General features: G+C 45.9%; 2 protein-coding genes and 1 long non-coding RNA gene across 4 annotated transcripts in view; 1 reads left to right on the forward strand and 2 right to left on the reverse strand.

The window, feature by feature from the left end:
- Nucleotides 1-206: 206 nt before the first annotated feature.
- LOC148644125 (uncharacterized) lies at nt 207-4,088 on the reverse strand. Its single transcript, XR_015928839.1, has 5 exons — nt 3,514-4,088; nt 1,888-2,017; nt 1,323-1,355; nt 1,123-1,173; nt 207-486 (listed from the first exon to the last, which is right to left on the reverse strand). It is a non-coding gene; the product is annotated as an uncharacterized LOC148644125 (long non-coding RNA).
- A 124-nt stretch (nt 4,089-4,212) lies between these two features.
- Nucleotides 4,213-18,027, reverse strand: LOC148644126 (uncharacterized). Its single transcript, XM_088614764.1, has 11 exons — nt 17,913-18,027; nt 15,461-16,776; nt 14,701-14,852; nt 14,259-14,444; nt 13,388-13,466; nt 13,082-13,206; nt 12,065-12,272; nt 10,875-10,964; nt 9,791-9,856; nt 8,579-8,664; nt 4,213-6,243 (listed from the first exon to the last, which is right to left on the reverse strand). Exons 2-11 carry the CDS (start codon nt 16,744-16,746, stop codon nt 6,065-6,067), a joined length of 2,457 nt encoding a protein of 818 aa, XP_088470890.1. The 5' UTR covers nt 16,747-16,776; nt 17,913-18,027; the 3' UTR covers nt 4,213-6,064.
- cfap77 (cilia and flagella associated protein 77) overlaps nt 17,969-18,217 on the forward strand; it is a 39,303-nt gene continuing 39,054 nt past the window's right edge. The window contains exon 1 of one of the 2 annotated variants that reach the window (XM_088614772.1): nt 17,969-18,085. The gene's annotated coding sequence lies outside the window, so the exon portion shown is untranslated. The remainder of the gene's footprint in view (nt 18,086-18,217) is intronic. The other variant, XM_088614771.1, reaches the window with a different exon arrangement.

Consider the following 18,217-nt stretch of genomic DNA (forward strand, 5'->3'; position numbering starts at 1 on the left):
CCCCAGATACTAAGTTTTTTGGCGGGAAAATCTGGACACGCTTAAAAAGGGGGTAGCCTTTGACCTTTTCAAGTCAAAAAGCGATAGGGTGTCCCCTTGCGGCCACAAACTGTTAACAAAATCTCTCCGCCAAAAAACTCACCAACATCGGGGTTTTTCAGGGCCAAGGGGGTACAGAACTCTGCACAAGAAATGAAAGAACAAAATCAAGGTTCAATCAACACTTTATTGAGCGAAAGTTGCATACAAAACAAAACATTACAATACGTCGGATGCACAAGCTTCGATGTGAAAATTAACATGCATTTCAATTACAAAGTGTCAAAGCACGGCTACATTAACGCTAAATGCTGTTACAAGTCAACAGAGTACGGAAGATCTGCATGCAACTACACGGCAAAAACAGAAACATACAGCACGTTACTGTTTCTCCAAGGCTTCTGTCGAGTAGCGATCAGCATGAAGACTGGAACTTCGGTGCATTTCCTGCAAAACAACAGAAATCAGTCTGAGCTGTGCTTTCTGTAACAGGATCTCAAAATGATCCCAGCTAGCTAGTTCGAGTATTGACGGACACGTTCAGAAGATGAAACTGTTTAAAAAGATTTACAGTTGGAATAAAGTGATTAGCCTGGTGTAACAGAAAATGTTCCTGTTCAACCGGGTATTGAAGTAGATACATTTAAAGCTTTAAATTCAAAGCGTGAACACCGAGGGCACTATACCGCTACAGTGTATCGATTAGATGAAAACTACCAAATTCTTGTTTTTTAACGATGTCCAGTTTGATTAGCATATTCTTTTTCTGAAACAACCCGGTTAATACGTGAGCAAATAATCCAAATCTTTCTAGGCTCAGTTATTTTAATTATGAACCTGCTTTTCGCGCATCAGAAAGCTGAAGTGATCGCAGTTTTAGCAGAAAATTGCTTTCTTTAACCAGCAGGCCTACAGTGTTGTCGGGTCAAAACCATTTCTGCCCTGGAGAAATCTAGTACCACACCTAGTTTGAGTTTTCTTTTGACAAGGTGCATCGTGTTTTCCAACAACACTTTTCGGCAGGTACAGATATAGTGTACCTCAATAGGATCCGTGTAAAAGAATAAAAACGTTTATACTTACACGGTTAATTCCAGCAGCTGAGCCAAGCATGTCCTGCCCGAAGACACCAAACTGGAAACACAAGAACAGAGATATTTAGACGACCATTTAAGATTATTTAAACCAATGTGTCGTAGTAGCAAACAGCGTTTTCAACAGGGTAGATAATGCAGAATTTATTTCAATACGTGTAAAGAAATGAATAAAATGTTTATACTTACGTTTGTACGCGAATCTTGTCCTGGCAGAAGACACTAAACTTGAAAACACAAAACAGCAGAATTTAGAATTTAAAACCATTGAAAATAAAACGCATTACTAACAAGCGAAAATTTTACCACTAATATAAGTACATGAGCACACAACTCACTCTGTAAAATAATGGAAAAAAAAACTTTACAATTCTAAGTAGGCTCTTTTCGGTTTGGATAAACACATATACTTGATTTTGCGAGCAAAGCTCACGAAGTGCTTGATAAAGATTAAGATAAAGAAACATAAGAAAAAGCGACGTTTTCATTCTGCCAATAAAGCAGTCTTTACTGCTGAAAAGGAGCTTTTCGTCGATGTCTGTGTAACACAAGCAAGTGGTTTGTTAAAAATAAGAGAAGCGTTGCAAAAGAAAACGGTAAAAACAAATTCTGTTGAGCTCCCAAAGAAAATACGTGTTTTAAAGCTTCCTCCCGAGAGATGGAAAAACCACATAATTACATGAGTTAAATTTGATCAACATTTTAATAAAGGAAAAATAAAAAATAATCATTAAAAGACGCGGAACAAACTCACCCAGCTCCCTTCTCCCCCGCTGAACCTGGCGGACAGGTGCGCGGGGCGTGGCCTGCGACTGATGTCATCGGGATGGGCGTGGCCACAGACTGACGGTGCAGGTAGCTTTTTTCTTGGCTCCGCCTGATAACTTGCGGAAGAAATCCAGCGTGTTTTCAGAAGCCCCCATGAGTTACACGTTTCATAATCTTTTTTCCACGGCCGTCTACGTAATCACAGTACATTTAATCCTTATTAGTATCCGAGAGCCACAGGAATGTGAATGAAAGAATTTAGACAAATGTAGGCGAGCTGTGGGTCTAAAGTTCGTTGCAGGACACTTACTGTTCTATAACCTGACTTATCTTAACGCTGCACCAAAAAGTTAGATTTTGTATCTGTAAACATTTATCATAAACTGAATTTACCACCTTTTTTCTTCTTATTAGTCATGCAGCTGGTGTGTTTATTTAAGACGTTACGAGAGCCTGAGAAAGTTCCAACGAGAGGACAGTATTCGATCCGTGGAGCCCTTCTGGTTACTGGTATCAGCTTGATTCGCCAATCTCATGCAGCCATTGCTCGAAGGAACACAGGCTGTTGGTCTCAACAAAATGGGTGGGCCACTTGTGCCATTCTCCCACAACTCTTTGTGCAATGGACTTTTAAATACACTTCCCCATGGCATCCTTTCCCTTGGGTTGTGTCAAAGGAGTTCACACTGTATTGTGAACCTCTGTGGTGCCACATCAATGCTTTACTGATGAGAGGACAGTAATTGATAATGGTAGCTTTTCTTGGGCAACAATGCCACCTGGAAGAAAATGGGTATGCCCTAACTGGATAATCAAGGAAAATGAGGGATATGTGATTTGTCTTCATTGAGGTACACCTTGCACTAACCAAGGAGCTTCTGTTCTGCACTTGTCATGCCTGTAGTGCACGGATTAAAGGGCCTGAGACTTGCAACTGCAGAACAGTGGTATTGACGGGACAAATGCGGGACAGGCTCATCAGTGCTACAACACCACAGCAACCAAGGTGCTGCGCTGGGAGTTAACAGGGTCTCCTGGCTGGAACTGGCCTGTTCCCACCTCAGCTGTGGCTGCAAAGGTGTGGAGCAGCTTAACTGGCACGAATTGTGTAAGGACCCTGTCCTGCACTCCTACCATAAGCCTGTCCAGGAAGCCTCAACCCTTTGAAAACATTTAGCTAGATGTTTAATCTTATGTGAAAATATTTACAAGCGCTGCAGGTGTGAGACAGGAACTTGTTTTGCTGATATCAAGTACCTAGGTCAACTTGGTACATAGTGCCCCTTAAATCATTTCCTGTGTTCCTTTTCATGTTTCTGGATTTGCTTTGCATAAAATAAGTAGTACCACAATAGTCTTGTAACGCAAAGTTGCCCATTCTGTTTTTAAATAGCTCGAAAGGCGGGTTAAATCTTTAAACGTCCTTGACTTGCATATTTAAAAACCGACACGGTGAGAAACTGATTACATCTTCAGCTTTCTAAACAATGGAATGAGCTACGACGTATAAAGACCGGGCTGGTTGAAGCCTTTTAACAACATGCAATGTCTTGCTTTTTAAGGCTCAACCCCCACGCCAGGGCAACCAGAGAAATAAAATTGGAGATCTTACCCCCCAGTAACTCCAGTAACTGCGCTCTTCCCAGCCGGGGTTACTAGCGGTCAAAGTCGCCGTTCATGGTCACGTGGTCGCCCGAGTCCTCGTCGCGTTGATAAGATTAAGGGCACAACAAATATTTCAAAATGTCATGATAAACTGTCTCGGGATTTTTTTTTTTAATAAAATGCCCTGGGATTCCCGTTGAAGCATTCCTCTCCCTACCGCTTCTTAACGGTTGCACTGGTAAAACCCCTTTAACATTATTTCAGACAAAGAGAGACCCAATCTGTGATCTCACACACGGCTTGCAAGGAGTTATGATTTATTGAGAAAACCGTTAGTCAGCTCTTGAGGTGTGCACTCCAAATACCAGAGACCAGCAAAGTCATTCTGACTGCTCTTCCGAGACTAGAACACCCTTTCGTGGTATGGGAAGCAAAAGGCAACTGCATACTCTAAACGGTTTTCCTAAAGCATTGTAAAACAGAAGCACAACTTCCCAAGGTCTAAATTACTTATTTTTGCATCTGTTTTTCCCCCACATTTTTGGGTCATTGGCGTAAAGACAGAAGACATGTTAAAGGCTTCAGCAGCGTGGATAGGTAGCTGTGCCTAGATTTCCATGATCCCTTGCATAGATTGTCTGCTGTTGCTCAGTCTTCAATTCGCTTCCTCTCCTTTTAATAAACTTCATTGAGGCAACTCAAGCTGCACAAGACAAAAACGGTTTAATTCACAGAAAATTAAAAAGTGGGAAAGGACCCCCACAACATTAGAAGTACATTGACTCTGAAAATCCTCCTTTGCGAAAAGTCCTGCTTTAAAAACGGGCAGCGGCTCCGCCACTCCGACAAAAGACGGCAGACATGTTTAAGTCTTGGAAGAAAAAGCAGCCTCTCCTGCTCTTTTTTTGCCTCGGACCTGGATTACAGAATTGGCCCCGCGAGTCAAAGGTTTTAACTGGTGTCTCTTCCGGTTCGAGCTTCACTGTCGATTCTGAAGACAGTCAATGCCTTCGAGAATACTGAATAATTCAAACAAGTGACCTGGGAGTTTCCCCTGTCCCGAGACTGAACAGATGCATCCTTTTAACCTGACGGCATAGGACGGTCCCTCCCGTCCTCCAGCCCTGAGCCGAGTGAAACCACAGGAGCGCTCAGACACCGCGGTGCGGAGAGAGGTGACCAGCACTCCAGCGCCCCCGTCATTAAATACAGAGGAACCCACTTGTAGGGAGTGGGCGCACAGAGCTCCGCGACGTGGCGGCTGTGGGTTAAACGTGATCGTGGCGACGCACAGGGGGACCTCTGAGAGGATCTCATCTACAGATCCTGCTTCTCCCGAGGCAGTAAAGGGCCGATCCGAGATGGCCATTCCAGAGGGGGATGGTGTACGTCTGGAAATGGGCAACTTGCAGTTGAAAAACAATCTGCTCCTGTGAGCTCCTGGGTAGGCTTGCTCTTGGCTCCCCTGAGAGGGCAGGACAAGTCCCAAAGCCTAGAGATAACTGGCCTAGTGCCGGCACAGCCCCGAGAAGGCAGGGGTGTGCCTTCGGAGCTGCTGCAGTGCACGAAACACCCTGGAGAGGTCGCCGTAAGTATTTGCAATTCCCGGGCTGATCACGAAAATACAGAACAAGACATTTTTAAGTTCAGAAAAATGGATCTCTATCCTGAGGCCTGACAGAAGCCACCTTAAACACTATAATGCAATATCCATTTTCAAAAACGGATTTTCAATGGGTGTATTAAGTTTTAGAGCAGATGAAGTCAACAGCCATGAATGAACTAAACAAATACACAGATAAGGAAGTCCCTGAAATACCACAGCTACTTTTCCAAGTCAAATACCTGGACTTGAGACGTGAAGATCACTTACAGTAATCCTATCCATGCTTCAATGGATAATTATGCCGTCCCTGCTGGGAAGCCCTTGCACTTTATCTGACACCTTAAGTGTGCCATTAACATTCAGTGTTAACAGACTAACAAGCGTTTAAAACCAGCCCTGCATCAGACTCGATGGATATCAGAGAGCGTAACGTCGGTGTTGTCATTCAAGGCTCCTCAAGCAAGGTATGCTAAAAGACTGTACTGCAATGAGGAAAATAAATGTTGCTTTTCAAATTCATATTGCAAAAGCAACCTGAAAAAATAAATATTTGGCTTCTTTCACATTCCCAGTTTAATGGCACTGTACCCCAGGTGATTAGCCACCTGTACTCCTTAAAGACCAATAAGAGAACACTTTTCTACAGCTAAAAGTTGGTCATTTTTGTGCTTTTAGGGCGAGGTGTAGTTATTTACATCTCCAATGAGGATTCATGATTAATTCAATCATTGTTCCATACAAAACAGACATTCTTTTCACATACTTTTTTTGTGAAATTACAAAAAATAGAAATTTTATAATAACTTCAAAATAATCTTCTCTGAACACAGACCACAAGTTTTGAGAATGCATTGATACTAAAAAAAAAACAAAACAGCTGAATTTATCACAACAGAAGATGATTCTGTTGTGAAGGTATCCATCTCACGCTGTGCATAAAATGTCTTTTGCTTCACACTTCCTGGTCGCCACTGTCCACCTCTTCAATAAAATCATCGTTTAAGATCTCGGAAAGAAGATAATAATCTGACTTTCTGCAGTTCAAATTGTTTTGCTCTGCCAGCTGCTCGGTTTTCATCAATTTGTCTTCAAGCTTGGGAACAGTGTTGATGTACAGGTAGTCAATGATATCTAAAAAGACAAAAAAACAAAATCAATAGCAGAAGATACAGCAGTGCTCCTTTCTACGGTCATTACAGAGACACTGCTTGTTCGGATCTTGAGCGCTCCGTGATCTCACAACCCCCCCCTCTCCTCCCACAAAAAACTGAAACAAAGCAGGGTACAGATTTCTTAAAACTTGGGGTCACCTACAGGGTGCTACCACAAAATTCACTTACTTCAACCCTTTTTTGAATTGGCGGTTATTAAAATCTAGATACACCACACTGGCAACCCTTGGCATCCCACTGTAACTGCTGTGGCCAGAAGTGCATAACTGAGTATACTGATGTGGCCATGTGATACACAATGCATTGCATCGCTGAATTCTAAACTAGAGTATATTGTGAGCCCTCTACCTTCTAACTGTTTTATGCAGTACAGGGTCACAGGGGAGCCTTTCCTGGCAGGCAGCAGGCACGAGACGAATCCATCGCAGGGCACACACAAACACAGACACACACATTCACACCAGGGCCTGTTCTCCCAGAAGCCTTCTGACCTACTATGATGCTTTTGCACTGTGGGAGGAAACCGAAGCAGCCAGAGGAAACTCACGCTAACACATGACAACATCCCCGGTCTGGAATTGATCCCAGGGCCCCAGCGCGGCGAGACAGCAATGCTCACCCCTGTGCCACCTTGTGTATGGCTATTAAACAGGTCATTACTGAAAGGAAGAAATGTTGAAGTCTGAAAGGTAAGGATGGCAGGCACCCGTCACCATCCACACACAGTCTATCTTCATGTCTTCCTCTTTGCAAGGGCCACAGAGGATGGGGATATAGGTCCTGGTCACTTCAGAGGGAGATGCAAGCGTTTCAGTTTCAGAAGGGGCAGGCAAGAGAGGAGCGGAGGTGTAAAAATAAAGTCTGAACAATCTCAGAAAGGTCACGCCGACACACCAGCACAGTCAAACCGGAAACACCGAACCCACACAGACTAGAAGCAAAGATCACGGTAACACAACACTCAAAACAGGAACAGACAAGGTCGGACGTCTCTTTCTTCCTGGGAAAACTGGAAGGCTGTGAACTGCAACGTGAATGTTACTGTATCTGGAGCCAAAATCATTCATCCTTGCATGCAACAGTTACAAACTGCCAAATGCAAATCTCGCTCCAGCTGGTGTCACTCTTACTGCAACAGCTGACATTTGTTCCTGCTAAAAAAAAGGTGCCCACAGACCATGTGTGATCTGCAGGTGACCTAATTTTCTTATTGCAAATTCGAGCACCACTACAGTGCTTTTCAAGTTGCCCTGCGGTTTGTGTAGGCTGGCGTGTGAGGCAGAACGCTGGTCTGTGTCTCCCACACTTCGCTTTAAAATTATATCAGGTGAGCTCCAACACCTCCACTTGACGGAAAGAAAGAAAATAACATCCTATACAAGATAAGATAACCCAGTTAAGCTGCATGCACATAACAGAACAGAACTCCTGTACAGGATGCTAACAGTTGACAAGACCAGAAGTTCCGAAAATGACCATTTTTAAAAAGCAAAGTCTTCAGACTGAACAAACTTAATCAGGACACAGAAAAGAAAAGAGATAAAAGCAAATTCAGGAAAATCAGTTCAGAGAAGTGGTGGGTTCAGTTTGCAGTAGCATAGACTTGGAACAGGGGTGATTACTTCAGCCTCTGCTTTCTACCAATCTTACTTTAACTCTTAGCAAGACAGACACACTGTATAGTGAGCCAACACCAGCAGTCAGATATTCTATACATGTAACAGCTGGTCTACACCCTGTCAGAACAGTATTTACAGCAAGTCTTTACAAAAAGGCCACCTTTGTGACAGCTGGTGTTGGCCCCATAGCCTTTGATACCCCCTGGCGTACTCAAATAGAACAGTCCATCATTCAGGAAGCAGCCAGTCAATAACTGGTCATATACTACACAGCATACTGGTTATCAGGGAAGCTGAAGTTGAAACAGCCATCGCACTGATTTGAGGTACCCAGCTGAAATGTTGTCATGCAGAGGAAACATGTTTCAGCACAGTGTGGCGATCACACCCCTCAGGAAGAAGGATAAGGAGACATTCTATATGTGTCATGTTTGATCAAACAGCGGTCAAGCACACTGGTTTTTTATCTGCTTGGGGAAAATTCTGGATAGTTTCCAAAGACACACCGTTGTTTCCCCCCATTTTTGGAGTTCCTCGTACAGCAATTGTGTTCAGATTTTAGGAAAAGCGACAATTAAAAAACACTTAAACAAAAATGAAACCCGCAGATACAGGGATTGTAGACGACCCTGTCTGTACGAGACTGGAAATGCAGCGACAGCTGGAAAGACTCACCTCCGAATGACTTGTTCTGCCACAGGGGAACACAGGTGACCTTCAGCTTGTAGAACTTAGCCTGCACATAGGCAGGGGGCACGTCCCTGAGGAGGAGGGGACAAAGGTTAAACACCCAAGAAACCGCAGTTCCGCTACTGGCGGCTAAACAGTTCAAGCTAACCTGGAAGAATGTTACAAAATAAAAGAAGGATAGACAAGTAATTCAGATTTAGAAAAGGAAGGTCTTGTCTCACAAGACTTTTGTTTTTAACATGTGAACAGCGAAGCAGCTAAAGCATATAGAATGACGTATACGTATTTCTGATAAGCTTTAGACATGGAACCCCACAAAAGAAACGCTCAAAGTTAAAGTATCAGAAGTATCCAAGGAACTGTCTGCACATGGATTGAGGAGACCTGGTTAACAAACAGGAACCAAGACATTCTAAGACGAATGATCCTTTCACTAGGTTGATGTAATGCAGTGGTGTATCTCAGGGATCTGTTGCAGGCCTGTGGCTTTTCCTGGTCTATATCAAAGATTTACCTTGTTGTAAAGTGGTACAGAAAGGAAACTGGGTGTTTATGTAGATTCTTCTAGGTTGCCATGAACTAAAAAGTTCATGGCAATAAAAAAGGAAACAGGAAGCCAAGGTATACAAGCACAAGTACCAGGTTTTCCGATGGTTTAGTTAAGACCTCTTGGAATATCGTGTTTAGTTCTGGTCACTATACCATAAAAGGATATTACAGTCTTAAGAGTTCAAAGAAGAGCAACAAGAATGACTTCCAGTCTCAGGGGATTCACATACAGACGGGTAAAAGGAGCTAATGCTGTTCAGTCTAGAACAAAGGAGATCAAAAGAAGATTTGATCCAAGTACACAGAATCCTAAGGGTATCGACAGGGCCAACACAGGAGGCTTCTTCAGGCTCGGCGGAGGAACGAGGACAACAGGAAATGGAGAGGGGATTCACTCATGACGAGAGAATACACAACGATTCCAGACAACCTCAACCTTGCAGGTGAAGACCAGGCTCCCCAGTCCGGTAGCTGAGCTCCTCCAAAAAGCAGCTGGCCACGAGGACTTTAAACTACCAAGTGAGAACGGTGGGTTGCTGTGTCCACCTCATTTGCAAGCTTTATGCTACTTCTTCCTGCTTCTGAAAGTGGTGTTTTTTGGGGCCTTCAAAACGGAACATCCCAAATTACCAAACCAGAGAAACTCACCCAATTGTGTCTGTGAGGTCATCCCAATTTACATCCGCTACATCTTCAACATTCAAGGAGTACAGCCTAGGAAAAGAGAAGCCGATACATTTAATATGAATGCTGGCGCGATACTGCACTGGACTCACCTAGTCAAGACCAGTTCTTCCTCTTCATCGCCTGCACAACTTTGCCTTTACAAACCACATAGTATTTAAAGAAGCTCATCATTAGTATTTCGCGGTGAACAAAAGACGAGTCGTTTTAAGACTTTTGCACGTCTTCAAAATATGGTTTTACTGTCCTGGAAACAGAACGGTATTTAAAAACGGGAAATCCGCAATTCAATCTTAAACCGCATTCCCATTCGAATTTGCAACCGGTCATTAAGAGTGAATGATACAGCCCCTTACTACACGGGGAACAACACTGACCCACGGACACACCCCTCAGACAGGCCTGGCACGTGGCAGTGGACACCCGGCGTTTCAGGAGAGTCAGTGGCCGTTTCCCAGTGTCCTCTCCGCTGGTATGTGGCAGCTCTCGGAGTCCAGGTTGGCATCAAGGGCCCAGAAGACCTTGGACACCTAGAGTCTGCCCAGCTGGCACGTCAGCGTTTGTGCAGACCAGGCTACAGCTAGATAAGGACACAGTCCCCATGCTTAAACTGTCGGGGCCCAGATCCCGTGGCTCGACTCCACTCACTTCATCTCATTTGCAAGAAGATGTATTCACTACTTGTACTGCGTCTGAGTGGGCATGGTCTGAAAAGATGAGCCTTCTAACTTCCAACATATATTCTGTCCTTGTTATTTAGAGCTCAAAGCACATGGACTGAATTAAAGCTGTTCAAAGTGGACTTCAAAACGAAACAGCCAACTTAGCAACACAATGCAGCTCCCCTCTCTTAAGAAGCAGCAGGGAAACGGAAATATTTAGGCGTGTTTCCAACGCGGACAGCAGTAAAAATGGGAGTTTCACTGACAACCCTTTAAATGAGCAGAGCCACCCACACCAACTGCTTCACGTCTATCATGTAGAGCAGAGCTATCATGTACGGTCACAGACAGACAAATATACACACGTCTTCACCATGTCTACATACTTTTTGATTAAGTTGATTTTGGCTTTATAAGACTTTGATCCTTTGTAGACATCCTCCCCCAATGACATCTTCTTCATTAGAATTGACATCCTGGAAAAGAAGAAGAAGGTTGTTTTTAAGGCTAGGGTGAGCTTTATTACAGCCATGCTGTCAGCTGGTTGGGCTTCTGCAATGTGGTTGACTGCAGGGACCCTGAAAGTCCTGGTGAATTCATATTTCCACAGACAACATTCATCCCTTTTCACTTTCTGCATTCTACGTGAAAAAGTCTGAATACATCTACTGAATCCATGAATACTGAATAGCATACTTTCCTTTGCTAATTATTTATACGTTTATTTTATATTTTGAATGCTAAACGTAAACGCAAGCAGTTGAAATTAGTTAATGTAATATTCACAATCATGTACAGGAGGAGACCGCTACAAATAAATTGTATTTATATGAAGAATAATATGGTACAGACTCCCACCAACAATTAACATTTCTAAAATAATGCCTTGCTCTCCTAAGAAATCATTGTAAAGCAAAAGTGAAGCTATCATTTTTTTCAATGGAGAGATTAGAATTTTGCTCAGTTAACTTTGGAGGCCTGAAGGTGGTATACAATTTAAGGATGAAGAAAAGTATTAACATTCCCACTATTTCGACAACCTACAGAGGGGGGAAAACAATCAGATTCTCCACAGGCACGTATTCCAGATCAGGCAGCTACAGGAAATGCTCCAAGAATAATGCACTAAATACCTCTATTTCACACAGCTAATATTCCAAATGAACTACTTCCATGACTGTAATTCATGATTTGAATAATAATGGAATAGTAGCTTACATAGAAAAATGGTTTACACTGCATAACAAGGAGTGAAAGACGTATTGTGCTCAGTCTCCAAAGCCGTTTTATATAGTACAGTTCCACTATTACTTCTGAATGTTCCCCCCGATTTCTAAAGCGCCCTAAAAAAAAACTGTATTCTCACAAGAACAATCAATCCAACCTGCACCCTGCGCTGCTCCGAGAAGAGGGTGATGGGATTGACGAGGGCGTCCCCTGACCCGCCAGAGTCTGCTAGCCGGCAGGCTGACATCATGTCCTCCAGCTGGCCTCATTCCCACGTCACCCAGCTGACGCCAACGGCACTCCGTTATCGACACCGTGATACGCCGAAGACGCGGTGGGCTAGACTCACCACTTGGCCCTGCACTGGCACCAGCTGCGCGTTTGCACTTTCAGCGCCACCTCCACCCAGGGGATGCCCTTGTAGAGCTTCTCGCGCGCGATGGTGGCCTGCTGGCCCCTGGCCGCCTCCTCGGGGTCCAGCTGCGTCAGCATGTGAGCCCCGATGGCCCTCATCAGAGCCCTCAGCTCCTCCTTGCGCCACACTCCTTTGTTCTGCGCTGCAGGGAGAAACACAGCCCACAGCCCTGCGTCAGCCTGGAGAAGAGCCGCCGAGACGCATTCCTGGGGTCACTTTCTCTGGGCCCCACTCTAAAACACATGGCCTTGTAATCATCTCGAACCGAGACGAGACGAGTACAAGACCTCTTCAGAACCACACAGTGAAACATGAACCAGAGGACAGGGACGTAAACAATGAAGAAGCACGATTAAAACGGAAAATAACGCTTTACACAAACAGTGGTGGGAGCCTGGAACAAGACCGCCTTGCTGTTGTAGCTGACACTATGCCTTCTTCCAAGAAAAGGGTATTTGAGACCCTCGGAGGCATTAGCTACTAGCAAGCACATTCTAGCTAGTTGAGAAAAATGGCCTCCACTCCCCTGTGCAGGTTTTCTCAAAAGCACTTTTGTTTCTACAGTAGAGTACAAATATCCACAAAGACAGTGTGTCCACAGCTTAAGGTCAGAGTGTATTTAGATGCTAGTTTATGCAAACCCAGTCTTTGGTGTACCAGAAAGGGTTACAACATCGGTACAGGACGTACAGACAGTTCTGGATTGCAAATAAATGCAATACTTTTAATAGCAATAAGCTGCAATTCCCTTGCTTTCAGTTATGGGGATACCTCTATGTTTTACTCACCTTTCCTACGGTTACATTGTGTGGCTGGCTGCTTTTCTGTACAGTTTAACAATGCTGCTTTGGGATTTGTTAATGCAGCACACAGAGAGAAGGAGGGATGTTTCTTGGTCTTGGTGCACATACAAGATGAGGCGGATGAAGCTCAGGAGCAGGCTAAACATACCCATCTGAGAAAAGCGCATCTCCAGGGAGTGATTACTGCGGCCCATCAACTCCGAGATCTTCGTCCAGTTGTTGCCATACATAGAGTGGTACTTGCGTAGCGCCTTCAGATCATCTTCTGTAAACCTGAGTCCGACACCGTGAAAGGGGTTCATACACAACTGTATTTAAAACCATTCTAGCTCAGTCTAATACTGGGACAAAGACCTGGTCAAGCGCTTGTCTGAAAAGTCCTGTTTTAGCTAAAACAAAAGCCTCCATCCCCCGGCACTTCTGCATTCTGACACACGTATGTGAGAACTCTCACCTGCCCTTGTAGTTATAGGAATCGAACATTTTCCTTCCTCTTGTGTAAATGTCATGCCAAGGCCGGGGAATCCCATCAGCTGGAGAAAACAATTAGATTAATTAATCGCGGGGACTGCAATAAAGATGCCAACAAAAAAAAACAATTTGCCACAATTAAGGCAACTTGAAATCTAGCAGAGGACAGCAGTTCTTGTGCATCTCTCTCCCCAAACTTTGAATCTCACTCGCTTTTGTTTCTTTTACACGCATCCAAACATTACCATTGATAAAAACTATCCAGAAACACATACAAGACGAAAAGCAGACCAAACTTGAAAATTTAGAAACATTTTAAATGTAATATATGAAGTGCACTTATGGACCACTCTGGGAGTACATTATAAAATATTAATGATTCATGCATTTTCAGTTTAAATAACACTAAATAAGCAAAAATAGAAATTACATGTATAATGAAAACCCATATTGTTTCATTAAGCCAGGTGTTTCCCCTCTTTTGCTTGCATTAATTGATATCTCCACCTTTCCTGCTGCAGTCATATTGTTATATATGATGATGTCACTCCCCCACCACTTCCCATTTCGGAAGGGTGTTCATGGACCGAACATTTGTGGATCATTGTCAACTAAAACTGGACTGCAGTTGCAAATGGCAGAGCGTGTGAGCACTTTGGTAGGCTTCTAAACATGAACAGATGCATGAGCCTCTCCGCTCTTTCACACTCATTCTTTCCTGATAACCCGTGCCGCGCCAGTCTAGCCTGTTTTCAGTGATTACATGATTTTGGTTTATCTCCAACCTGCACACGACACATTCTGAAGTAAGAATAACTGCTCCAGCACACCACTCATTGCACTGAGGAACCCACCGATCTGTTTGTGGAATTTATGTACGTTTTTCAGCTTCGTGATCATAGTCTTTTCATTGGGATAGCGGGCAGGGAAGAACAGCTTGGTCGCGGTGTCGATCCCAGTCAGCAGAAGGAAATTCTCCACATTTTTGCGTAGGCGATCGTTTTCCTCAGCGCTGTATCTTCCTCGGCGGAGTACGATACCTACAGATCGACAGGAAACGTTTATTTGTCATACAGGCCGTCCGTCTTATTTCAGAAACCTTTACGCCTTTCTCTATGGGTCCGCATCTGATTTCTAAAATCGCTGAAGCCTTCAGAAGGCCTAAAAGACGGCTCGATATTAAAAACTGATCCGACTTTGACAGCTGTAGTGAAAAACAGCTTCAGCAGCAGCTACAATTTTACAATTCAATTTTTGAAAGTGCTGGAATTGTCATACGGCTCGAGAGGCACATACCTTCCCTTTTAAACGCCTGAAATCTCTCCAGGTCGTAGACTCCCATCTTAATGATCTCACGCGGACACCTCTTCTCCACATTGGGAATGAACTCCTTCAGCTGTATAATGTACCTCTGCACTTCATCATCGCAGATCGGTTCGATACCCTGCCTTCCAAGAGAAATCATAAGAATGATGTTAATTCACTTTTTATCTTCATATAGTGCCTGTAAAGGGGCTTCTCAAAGTGCTTTATCCAACAGCAGAAACCCCTCGGAGGAGATGGCAGACGGGGGTATGAAAAACAGCAGGAAAGCCAAGGAGCACACAGAACCCGATTAATTAAAAGCCCTTTTAAAAAAAGAAAGTTTGCAGTCAGGGAAGGTGACTCTCTGATATCCTCAGGGAGAGGGTTCCAGAGCTCTGGGGCGCAGCGGGAGAAGGCCCTGTCACCCCCAGGAGTGAAGACAGACGGGAGACCCGAATTAGACCTTGCCCTTGCTGCAAGGTGTGGAGGAAATACACTGAATTGGGAAAATAAAGGAACATGGCAGGCGGTAATTGGGAGGGGAATGGTAAAACCAAAACGTACAGTCTAAACTATGAACTGGCTCCGTCGGCCTATTCCCCACTGTCAAGAGCACAAATCAACAGATCCTTCTGTGTGACCGTTTAAAACTGGGCACTGCCAAGGTGTTCTACAAATAAAGAGGGCCAGTGGTGAAGAGCTCAGAAACCTAACAGGAGGATGAACCTGCAGGTCGTTGATGACCACCTACCCATCAGGACCTGACTCCTGCCTTTCGGAAGGAGACAGCACCACGGCTCTGTCTCTGGCATCAGGAGTCTCTGAGCCACGCAGGCTCTTCTGCTCTGCCTTCACTCGTGGGGGTGCGCCCGGCGAGGAGCCTTCCGAGGGGGCGACCCTCTGATCATCAGCTCCTCTTTGCCGCTGACGTTTCTTTGCCTTCCTTGACGGTGGCGGTGATGACACGCCACTCTCGCTCCTGGCCTCCTCCTCCTCCTCCTCCTCCTCCCGGTGCGCCTCTCCCCTCTTCGGGGTCTCCGGGTACTCCACTAGCGCCCACCACTCCCCCTCGGGCTCCAGGTCTTCCACGCTTCCGAATCCCGGGTCCGATTCCAGCTCCGGGTTCTCCCCGCCAGCCTTGTGCCGCTTCTTCTTCTTCTTCTTCTTCTTCTTCGCTGCCGACGAAAGGCCCCTCAGACTCTCCGTCTCCTGCTCCGCCTCCTCCTGGCTGGATTCTCTGGCCTTCTTCCTCTTCTTCTTCTTCTTCGTAGGCGAAGGCGTCTTCAGGTGCTTCGGGGAGACCTGCGTCTCCCCCGCAGGCTCCAGGTCTCGTGCGGCCCTGAAGCTCAGGTCTGTCGCCACCTCCTGGGTCTCCCCGCCAGCCCTGTGCTGCTGCTGCTGCTTCCTCTTCGGGGCCGAGGGCGAGACGCTCCCTGCAGTCGCCATCTCCCACCCTGTCTCCTCGGCCCTGCGTTTCTTTTTCCTGGCAGCCGACGGCGTCTCCGGGACCTCCGCCGGACCCCGAAGGTCCTCCTCGAACTCCACTTCCTCCTTCAAGACCACCGCCTGGCACCCCACGTCCTCCGTGGCCCCCTGGGGGGCCGGGCCGCCGGCGATTCCCCCCTCCGCGTCCGCGGCGCCCGCGGCGACGCTCCGTCTCTTCTTGCTTTTCTTTCCCGCTTCCCCCAGCTCCGGCTCCACACCCCCTCCCCCCTCCGCGTGCCTCTTCTTCTTCCTCCGGGGCGTCTCCTCCGCTCGCTCGGAACCGACGGAGGAGCCCACCGGCGCCGGGGGGCTGGCGCGGTCTCTCGCCGCCCTTTCCTTCCTCTTGACCTCGTGGCGTGTGCCCCCCTCCGGCGCCGACGAACAGCTGTCCTCCGTCAGGGTGTCTCCGGCTCTCTCCCGCGTCTCCCGGGCTCCTCCGCGCGGCCCAGGGGCGGCGCCCTCCCCCGGGGGCGCAGGCCGGCCGCTCTCCAGCTCCAGGCTCTTCTTTTTCCTCTTGCTCTTCTTCTGCGGGGTAGCGTCGCTCTCGGACATGGCCCTCGCCGCTAGAGTCCAGGCGCACAGCTGCAGGGAAAGAGGGGAAAAGGAATCCGGCGCCAGTTATTCGATAACGGGGCCGCCCACGAAGACGTGCGCTTGAACGCTTACTACGAGAACACAATCACGTTGACGAGCTGCTGCGGCAGACCACATGGGCCGGCTAAAGAAGCCTCCACTGACAACATGTTGTGTCTCTTTTCTCCTCAGCATGGAATAACCCTTTACTTGTTCCTGTGCCTAACAGCTCCACGTTTCTTGAGTTTAGTAAGGTCCCAGTATCCTCTCATAATGTAATAATAACGTTTCTTTATTAGCCCTATACAATTTCTTGCATTAGGAATTCGTCTTTTCGCATACCCCAGCTTTTCTCCATGGAGACACAGACACACAGACAGTGTGTACTCTTCAACGGTACTCTTCGCCATTGTCTCTCTGGCTTGGAGGTGAGCTACTAGCCCTACACTACAATTCCCATTAGGCTAGAAAGACCCAGCCCAGTCTCCGATATCGGCTGTTTTCCTGTTTAGTATGACTGTGATTGGACTCAAGTGGCTGACCCTGCGCTCTGACCCCCAGCTTCTCCCCCTGTCTGTGTGTCTCATGGAGAGCAAGCTGGGGTCTGCGAAAAGACACATTCCTAATGCAAGAAATTGTATATGGCCAATAAAGTGATCTGATCTGATCTGAAACAGCTCTCAGACAGAGAGCCACTCGCGTCTCCTTCAGCTCTGCATCAAAGTACACGGAGCAATTAACCCGCAATCGTAGTGTTGGGCAAGTGAAAGCGAAAGGCTACTTAAAGATGTTTAAAAAACGCAAGTAGAGCCACGAGGTTTTATTCTCAGCCTCGCACGCGTAAAATCAGGAGTTAAAGATAATACGTACTTGTTCCACTCCTCATCGAAGAAACATAAAACTGTTTGAACTTATGATTGCATGCGCTTACTACACTACAGCTAACAGTTTCTTACACAGCTAACACGCGAAGAAATCGCGGGCTCTCCACTTTCTACCTTAACGCTGCGTATCAACGTCTCACACTGATGCGCAAAGCTTTCGAAAAGCTTCCTCGCTGGAAAGTGAGAACGAGCTTTTAACAGCCGGTACCTTTTACTTTTACTTAATCAGGCTGTGAAGTAAACAAAAGCTTTACAACTCACCTCATTTACTATCCGTCTGTTCCAAACACAAGCAACACGTCCCTGCCAGACACACGCTGATTGCACCGGAAGTGAACATAGTTCCTGAAGGTTATCCGGAAACCCCCCGTTGCCGTGGAAACACAGAAACAACAACAGGGCTGGTCTGGAGCTGTGGCTGCAAATCGGATTTTGTAAGTACAGGAACGTTTATTCCAGTTCAAACGTTTAAGCCATTCTTTCAAAAAAAACACACAAGTTAGAAGTGTTAACATGAGAACTCTTTTAAAATAACGAGAAACAGATGAAAAAAAAACAGGCTCCAA

The sequence above is a fragment of the Lepisosteus platostomus genome, chromosome 21 (assembly GCF_059453375.1).
Source record: "Lepisosteus platostomus isolate fLepPlt1 chromosome 21, fLepPlt1.hap1, whole genome shotgun sequence".
NCBI classification, from domain to species: domain Eukaryota; kingdom Metazoa; phylum Chordata; class Actinopteri; order Semionotiformes; family Lepisosteidae; genus Lepisosteus; species Lepisosteus platostomus.

Bases quoted from the DNA above. Each gene is read 5' to 3' on its own strand.
- LOC148644126 (XM_088614764.1), bottom strand. From the start codon at position 16,746: ATGTCCGAGAGCGACGCTACCCCGCAGAAGAAGAGCAAGAGGAAAAAG. The intron at 8,665-9,790 runs GTGAGTTTCTCT...CCTCCTCCTCAG, and splicing joins GACCTCACAGACACAATTGG to GGACGTGCCCCCTGCCTATG. The intron at 6,244-8,578 runs GTGAGTCTTTCC...TTGTCTTTTTAG, and splicing joins GCAGAACAAGTCATTCGGAG to ATATCATTGACTACCTGTAC.